General features: G+C 53.7%; 1 protein-coding gene across 1 annotated transcript in view; it reads right to left on the minus strand.

Moving 5' to 3' along the window:
• The window catches only part of FRMD5 (FERM domain containing 5), a 30,665-nt gene that overhangs the window by 9,426 nt on the left and 12,031 nt on the right, over window positions 1–9,208 (minus strand). Inside the window, exons 4-7 of the mRNA XM_009321506.1 lie at window positions 7,438–7,535; window positions 4,550–4,673; window positions 3,398–3,485; window positions 771–859 (exon numbers count right to left, since the gene is read on the minus strand). Of these exons, the coding sequence (XP_009319781.1) occupies window positions 771–859; window positions 3,398–3,485; window positions 4,550–4,673; window positions 7,438–7,535 (399 nt within the window). The remainder of the gene's footprint in view (window positions 1–770; window positions 860–3,397; window positions 3,486–4,549; window positions 4,674–7,437; window positions 7,536–9,208) is intronic.

The following is a 9,208-nucleotide window of genomic DNA, read 5'->3' on the forward strand; positions in this document are numbered from 1 at the left end:
ATGATGCAGGTTAATGTTGACAATTGTAGAAAATAAGAAGTCTGGGGGCAACGAAGCAAATGGAGAGAGAGTGCAGCTCACACGGGAGAGCCCTGTGGCATGCTGACCAGCAGCGGGCTTTAGAGGCCAGGGCAGAAAAGTTCTTGGAGCCAGCAGCCCAGCGTACAGCTGCAGCAACAGAGGCAAACAGGCTCCTGGGCTCCTCCAAGGGCGGGACAGAGCAAGAAGTGACACCCTGAGTGCACACCGCAGGCTCTGTTCAGTGCTGCTTTCCCCATCTCAGGAGAGACCCGCTGCCCTGGCAGCACAGTGACCACACGGCACCCTGAAGGGGACCCGTTTTCTCCCCCGCTTCTGAGACGGACACAGGCGTGCAAGCTTACGGGTGCGCTGGTGCAAGCATGTGCAGGGTGCGGGACAGGTTTTCCAGCTGCCGCAGCATTGCTCCCCTCCGTGTCCTGTGCTCAGACCCTGTCCTGGCCCAGACATGGGCACTGGGTGCACTTAACACCGTCCCTTACAGGCACATCACCCCTACCCCGGTGTGGTGTGAGTGCCCAGGGAAGGCACCCAGCGTTGGGATCAGCCACGCACCTCGTCTGCGGGAGCTCACCCGAGCATCCCTCGAACACCCCAGGGCAATGTGGGGCACTCATGGCCCCTGCCCCACAGCACCATGCACATCTCACGACCGAGCGAGCAGAAGCGAACCGGCCAGCGCGGCTCCAAGCGAGCAGGGCACCACAGGTGATGCCAGGATGGGAACTCACCACTTGATGAAATGAACTCTCTTGTTTCCCTGCAGAACAACAAAACCGAAGGGAGTGAAGGCCAAAAACGCTGCGTTCCCTGACACATCCTGGAAGAAAATAGCAGTTTCTCAGCAAAACGTTGCAGAGCCGGAAAAGCTTATATGCTATTGGCGACCCTCAGCCCTAAAGGCGGTCGCGATGCAGAATCCTCCACACTGACTCTGCCAGTGGGATGCTCCTGGCAGGTTCACCCGGACCATGGCACCCTGCACACACAGCAAAACCCGCAGCCAAATAACAGGGCAGCTGGTCCAGCAGCACTAATGAGAAACCACAATACAGCTCCCAGCCCCAACAGTCCCGTCTGCTTACCAGTGAGGAATAAACAGTGAAGGCAATGCCCCACCAACCCTTTCACTAGTAATTAAACTAGAAAATTGTAAAAACCTGTTACACTTGACTCCCTCAGAGCCCTGCAGAGCCAGTGCAGCTGGGCGGCATCGAGACAGTTTAAAACCAATAATTAGTGTCATGTACGAGCAAGGCAGCAGTTTAACTTAATCATAACGTCTAGACTCCAGGGAAGTGATCATTAACTGCACTGGTGTGCATGAAAAAAAACAGAGATATGCTGAATTTTAAAAATATTATGAAACAGTTGTGGCCACTCCGTAATTGTTAGATTTGCCCTGACTTTTATTTGGCCAGCAGACATTCAGGTGGCTTTCAAAGGATGCTGAGCCGAAGGGAAGGTGCATGCCAGGCTCAGGATTTCTGGTGCACTGGGCAGGAAAAGCAGGAAAGGACTTTTACAGGGGCGGTTACAGAAGAGCAATATATGTCTGGTGTCTGCGATGTTTTCTCAGGGGAAAGCGTGGCATGGGGCAGATGCAGGGCAGCTCTGGTCACCGCTGGGACGCCCCATGCCCAGGATCTCCCCAGCTCAGGGGTACAACTCTCCTCCTCTGCTTCCAGTTGTGCCCTTCCCTGGCTTAATCGAGAGGTGAGACATCTTCTCTGCTGTTTGCTTTCCACCCCAGGATGCTGGAGCTCGGTTACTCTGCTGGCACAGTGCAGGGACAGCAAAGAGCCAGTGTTGTGATGAGATCTTCCGAATTTGAGCAGAGAACAAATTGGTTTTAAATCCAGATTAGATCAAAAATCCATCTTAATCTGTTAAGGGTGAATGGCCAAAAGCAGAGACCCCTGAATCTCAATCCAATGCCCTGCACAAGGCAAGATGTAAATCCCCAAACGCATCGTGTCTGAGAAGCAGCAGCCCTGTCTTGCAGAAGAAGGAAGATTTCTGTGCATCTTTGCAGAAAGCAGCCCATGGGTAATGCATCAGCCTGGCAGCAGCTCCTGCAGCTCAGGCCTGGGCTGCCCAAAGCGCTTTGGCTCTTTCCCGAATCAAGGAAAACCTTCAGGAAAGGGAGAAGCAGCATTTGGCAGAGGGACGTACCCTCCTGGCGGGTGCGAACCCTGCTCGCCCCTGCACACCACTGACACACCAATCCACTCAGGCCTGCCCTGGCTATGGCTGACGCTGCAGCCACAGGCAGCAAGTGGGGTAGGTCAGAGATTAACAGGGTGTCGGGCTGGAAGCTGCATGGTTTTGGAGCTGCGGCTTTGGGATGGGAGGAGTGGGGCCGAGCTCCCCCCGGTTGCAGTGGAGGGGGGAGCTGAGGAGCAGGGTCCCCCCAGGAAAGATGGGGGATGCTGGGGGTGAGGATGGGGAGCTGGGGGTGCAGAGGCTCGATAGGGGTTGGGGATGCTAAATGGGGCACAGCACCCTACAGGGAAATAAGAGCAAAGCACAGACCCCCCAGCACCGGCGCTGAGCTAGATGAGCCGAGCATCACTCCCAGGGCAGCATGGCCCAATCCAGCCGGCAACACAGGAGAGCTGAACTGGCACGGTGATTCAGCTTCGCCAGCCTGGCAACCTCTTCGGCGATCACAGACTGCCAGTAAACGGAACACCTCCCCACCCAGGCCAGGTGTATTTACTGCGATTGTGTATTTATGTGGCATAATCCAGTTAAAAGCCCCGGGGGACCACAGAGCAGGCACTGCCCTTAGAGTAAAATTCTCCGTCTGCTTTGCATCCTGCATCCATCTGCATGCGATGGGTTTATAAGGGACCAGAAAGAGCCAAATGCAATGACATCTACAGTCAATAAAAAGCATTTCAAACAGAAAACTGGATTACTGGCCAGGGAAGAGCAGAGCGATAGACTGTCTCTGGCAGATTAATGCTTGTTGGGTTCTCAGACGCATTACTGACCTTGTTACTGCCTCCAAATTACATGCTTTAGCGGAAGATGATCGGCCACTGTCTTTTATAGCTGTCTGCATGTGAAAACGCTTTCTTACGGCTTCCCTAAATAGCCTCTGGAAGGATTTCGGAGTACTCACCCTCCCCACTCCCCTCTGTGCACACATGCCCACTTGGGGCTGGTTTTTAAGGCTGGGGATGGCTGCTGGCTCCAGTACATCCCACGTACCACGGCTCCTCCAGCGCCAAAGCCCGGTGGCAGGTGACAAACGGCTGCACTTGGGACCAGTCAATGGTACCTCTGCAGCTTGTTACCGGCTGGAGCGAGAAATCCAATGCAAGGAATGGTGTTCAGAAAACTGTTTTACCTTGCAAGGGTGTGGGTCAACCCCATAGGTCTCCAGAGTCTGGGCTTTCCTGAGAAAATTCAGCTCTGAAGTAGCTGGTGGCTGCCCACTACAGGAGGGAAAAAACAGGAACAAAAAGAATATTCCATGGAAGACATGAACATGAAAGTCAGCCCTTGGTTACAGGGTTTCCATTAACGACAAGAGGCATCAGTCATGGCATATTCCCGTTACATTCGTCAGCACAGCCAATCTGCAGCAGGAGACCAGCACTGAAACTGAGCCTTTCTTCTCCTGCCAGTTTGATCTAGCAGGAGGTACACTGAACCAGCAGCACCAGGAAGGACCAAAATTAAGGAGCATCTGTGTAATTTAGGGTTGAATTTCCTATATGCAGTGTAGGCATTTCTTCCAGGGGAAAGAAAGGGGATTTTGCTGGGCAGAGGGCAGCAGCCCACATACCGTAAGGGCACGGCTCTGCTGGGTTTTTGGGAGGTTAAAACCACACCGTCCTGCCTGGGGACCGGCGCACGGCTGTCCGTTCAGGACGTGGCCCCAGAGGCATCGCCGGTGCCATGGGCGGACGGGGCTTTGCTGACCGTCTCTCACACCTCGTGTCCCCAGAGCGGGGTGAAGGCAGGAGGGGATCTATGGGGGCATAGGTCACTATCCCCATCCCACCAGGGAAGACCAGGGACCCCCCCAGGTTGTGCCAGCTGAGCCGACAGCCAGGAGCAGGAGAAACCCCTTGTTCCTCCCTAGGGCAGAAGGGATCGGGGCTGATTTTGCACCAGGACTGGACTGCTGCATTACCAGTGTATTTTTCTATTTGTCTACACTTTCTGTGGCTTGTCCTTGGCCACTCGATCACATTTTCCTTTCAGTGAGCAGAGGTTTGGGGGACACAGCAAGCTCCTCTTGCAGGGTGATTTGTTGTGATGCCTCTACGCCGCCAACCAACCTGCTTTCCTAAAGCCTGCTCTGCTCTGCATTTTTGCTATTACCAACACTGCCAAGAGTACCGCTGGCTCTCAACTAGATCTGACACACACGAGAAGTGAGTGCTCATCCCATGGCACGACTGAAAATCCCAAACAGGGATAAAAATCAGCCGAGCATCAGTAATCCCGATAGCAGCTGACGCTCCTGCTCAGCGAAGCCACCCGGCCATACCTCAGCTCTGACTTGTGGATCTCCGCAATTTTCCTCTCCAGCTTCTCCGAGTGTTTGGGGAAGAACTGGAACTTGGAGCTGTAGCCTTCCGGGTGCTTCCCGGGGTCGTAGTCCCCGATCTCGGCTGGTGGCAGACAGAACCGGTCAGCAACAGCAGAGTGCATCCCCAGCCTCAGTGGCAAAGCCGGCGGCAACCGGGTGCAGGGTCGGGGCTCAGAGAACCCGGGAACACCGCTCTGACCCGGCCATGCTTCCCATCGGGAGGGATGGTTCATAAGGTCATGTGTCCAATTAATGTCACCATTTGCTGGGGAATCACCTAGCAGCAGATGGTCACTGTCCCACATTTATTAATTCCTCAAGCTATTTGCCAAGAACCTCCTGTGAGCTGTGCTGGGTCTGCGCGACGGCAGCCCTGGGGCAGTCAGGGGCACCCCCGGCCCCCACCCTGATCCCAGCTGGGAACAAGGCAGCGAGCGAATTCTACTCGCCCAGTGGATGCAACTGCGCCTTGAAAAAATATAATTCGTTGGAAAACTGTAAAGTGACATTGAGAAAAGCTCCTTCACCTCTTTATCTACCCCAGGGAAGTGCTGCCGGCTACAGGTTGACCCAGCAGCACTGCCCTGCAGCGGAGCGGGGGGGCTGCCTGCGATGGGATTGATCCCCCACCTGGAGAACCTGCTTCAAGCCTGAGCAAGCTGCAAGCACAGCGACAGGAGGTCTGTCCTCAAGACAATCCCAGCGGACCGAACCCAAGCACTGAGACCAGGGTGCAGAAACACCCGAGACACCCCGATTTCTGAGCTCAGCCCTGCTCTCTCCTCAGTGTGGGCTGACGCAGCTCTGCTCCCTCTCCCAGCACCCTGTGGGAGCCGGCAGCGATCGCCGCTGGCATTTCACTGTAGCATGGCTCTGTAGCTGGTGTATCCTGCAGGGATTTACAGTAATCCGGCAGCCTCCTGCCACTGGGGATGAAAGGACCTTACTCTGATTTAATTCCCTCCAGCCTCAGGTCCTAAGCGAAATGGAGACGTTACATTAATTTTTATGTTTCCTGCTTAAAACACTAAAAGGGGGGAAACACACCGGCACTGCGAAATAACTCAAAAACGCTTTGGAGCTGAAATTTGTCTTTTTTGATTGCTGGGGCACATCCCCCCAGCTCATCCCAGGGACGTGACTGCAGGCACCGGGGGACTGCAGAGAGGGGGCCCGGCAAGGCGCCAAGCTGAGCACCCTTGGGTGGGGAAGCCCACTCGCACGCCCGGCATCGCAGTGCTAATGGCACGTCAACATGCTTTTCCACCACGCCAGCGCCACCCAGCTCTTCCAAACAGCCTGACAATCCTCGCTGAGTGTCTGGGTGTTGCACCACACCGAGCAGACGCCGGCCACCCCTGTGCTCTCAGTGCCACGGGCAGTGGAGCAAGAGCAGGCAGAGCCACGCCGGCAAGAAAACAGGCAGGAGGGCAGATCAGGCAGAAGGTCTTCAGTGGTTTTCCCACCTCCTGCTCCAAACCCCACCAGCGCCTCTGCAACTGGCTGACAAAGGCACTTTCATTGAATCATGGAATCATAGAATCATAGAATCATTAAGGTTGGAAAAGACCTCTAAGATCATCAAGTCCAACCATCAACCCAACACCACCATGCCCACTAAACCATGTCCCTAAGCGCCTCATCTACACGTCTTTTAAATACTGCCAGGGATGGTGACTCAACCACTTCCCTGGGCAGCCTGTTCCAATGTTTAACCACTCTTTCAGTAAAGAAATTTTTCCTCATGTCCAATCTAAACCTCCCCGGGCACAACTTGAGGCCATTTCCTCTCGTCCTATCGCTTGTTACTTGGGAGAAGAGACCAACACCCACCTCGCTACAACCTCCTTTCAGGGAGTTGTAGAGAGCGATGAGGTCTCCCCTCAGCCTCCTTTTCTCCAGGCTAAACAACCCCAGTTCCCTCAGCCGCTCCTCATACGACTTGTTCTCCAGACCCTTCACCAGCCTCCTTGCCCTTCTCTGGACACGCTCCAGCACCTCGACGTCCTTCTTATAGTGAGGGGCCCAAAACTGAACACAGTACTCGAGGTGCAGCCTCACCAGGGCTGAGTACAGAGGCACGATCACTTCCCTACTCCTGCTGGCCACACTAGTTCTGATACAGGCCAGGATGCCATTGGCCTTCTTGGCCGCCTGGGCACACTGCCGGCTCATGTTCAGCCGGCTGTCGACCAGCACCCCCAGGTCCTTTTCCGCCAGGCAGCTTTCCAGCCACTCTTCCCCAAGCCTGTAGCGCTGCATGGGGTTGTTGTGACCAAAGTGCAGGACCCGGCACTTGGCCTTGCTGAACCTCATACAGTTGGCCTCGGCCCATCGATTTCTTTGCCAAGGTGCTCGGCAGCAAGCAGTGAGCTTACCCAAGGCCATCTTCATCTGTCCTAGCAACCAGCAAAACTGCAGTTAGCTCTGGAGCCCTCTTTGCAACTGCAAACCACAGGCACTTGCCAGAGTTACCGCAGGCCGTGCACAGCCCCAGAAAAAGAAGTGCTTTGTCACAGGACTGCTTCTGCGTCTGGACAAGCACAGAACTAGGACACACAGGCTGGATAAGCCGAGGGGATGCTCATGGGGACGCCACTGCCCCCAATGCAGGTGGAATAGCTCAGGGAGCAGATGGCAGCGTGGTGCTTCCGCTGCGGGTGAGACCCCAACTTCAATCCTTATCCTCCTCTAGCCCAGCACTGCACGGCACAAGCACAGTCGAAGCATGAGCCCCGCACTGGCGGGGTGACATTTGTATTCTAGGTGCAGTGATCTGTTGTAAGTGAAATAATGTAACCAGTACTTAGCATGAAAAGCAAATTTATCTTGTCAAAAAGCATTACCTTGAAGGATATAGGCGGCCAACAAAGCAGCATCCGAAGTCTTGCAGAGGAGACGGCCGTGGTAGAGATCCCTTTTGATCTGCAGGAAGACTAAATACCTGAGGACAGAAGAGATAGTCCATTTATTAAGGAATGTTTAAATTACCTAAACAGGCAATTTACATGTGGAATATCTGCCACGAGACACTTGCACTAACATTTCTCTTGGAGCAGCCCATTTACAAGACATTATGCTCGCTAGGAGCGAACAAGTGCTAATTACTGGGCAGTTCCCCTGGTCAGGGCGGGTGCTGGGGCTCAGATCTACACATCCCAGCCCCGCTCCAGCCCGCAGGGACACAGTGCCTGCTCCGGGGCTGGCACCCAACCTCAAGGGCTGATGGAGGTCTCCACCAATGCTCCTCTGTCACCAGCCGGCTCCCCACCGGCATGACCACCTGCAGCAGGGCAGAGCTGCTGGCAGAGACAAAGAGCTTCCTCGGGCACAGAGATACTCGGGTGAGCATTCCCACGGGGAAAATGCACAAAGGAGGAAACTCATAGACAAGGAGGTGCTGGTCCCTTCTGCCTGCCAGCCCCTGGAGTCCGCTGAGATGCTTCACCCTGTTTTGGGCAGGGTGCCTGAACGCAATTGCAACTGCCCCAGCCCACCACAAGGTCAACGGGGGCTGAGGTGCCCAGGGATGATGGTCTGAAGGGGGTCTCGTGGTCCTGAGCCCACCAGTGGCTGTTGCACTTCCCAGTCCTGCATCCTTGCCCAGCTGCTCAGCCTCCACATAACATGATTTTCTCCTTCCCCAACTTTCTGTATCCTTCCAGGTCTCTGAGTACGCACCCACTTCCCTCTTCTGTGCTCACCAATGATCAACATTACATCATCTAGAGCGAGCTACCTCTTGCGCTTGCCCATCTCTATCTCCATGCACCAAAGCCCAGTGAAAAGATAAACTATGTTGGAAAATTACATATTTGAATAAATTTAAACCTAAGTAAGAGGTTGGGCTGAGTCATGTGGCAATGCATTTGGGAAAACTTTTTGATGGTAAAACATAAGTCATAGAACGAAGGAGCAAAATGGAAATTGGAGTGCTCAGAAATGTGTTTAAATAATCAGACTTGCACTCTGCAATATCTCAGTCATGCTTCATTTCTCAAATCCGTATTTATGATGAGATAAACCACTAATTTTCACAGATAAAACACATTAAAGAGAAATCCAGATATTAAAGTGTATTTGGTCCAGGGGAAAGTGGATTTTAAGTCCAGGTCTCAGCTACAGTTGCAGGCACACCTCGAACGGCAGCAAGCAGGGGCAGCCCACCCACACGAAGGGATTGTCCTGGTGCGTGGGGGACCCGTGGGGTACTGTGAGACCTGGACCCCAGACAGCCTGAGCCCGGCTGGGCTGCAGAGCGCCACACTCACATCAGCTGCAGGGCACAAAAGGGGCCGGAGGTGGCTGCAGTCCCGAAGCTGGGCTAATGCTTTATTCGTGGTGTGATAAGTGGTATATTGATTTGTTCACCAAACCTGATGAGACAATTGTGGTATAAGCTAAGGAAACTGGCTATGAGAGTTTGGACTTTACCCAAGGTAATGAAATATGATAACTCAGAATATTTATAAAGGAATTTACAAATTTTAGAGAAATGGGGGAAATGAAAGGGTTAAATCCCTGACAATCCCCGACTAAAACCTTGCTGTGATATTTCTCCAGCTTCACTTGCATAGTTTTAGTGATTTAGTAGAGACATGTAAATTCTTATCTGAC

This window comes from Pygoscelis adeliae, unplaced genomic scaffold (assembly GCF_000699105.1).
Source record: "Pygoscelis adeliae isolate BGI_AS28 unplaced genomic scaffold, ASM69910v1 Scaffold13, whole genome shotgun sequence".
NCBI lineage: Eukaryota > Metazoa > Chordata > Aves > Sphenisciformes > Spheniscidae > Pygoscelis > Pygoscelis adeliae.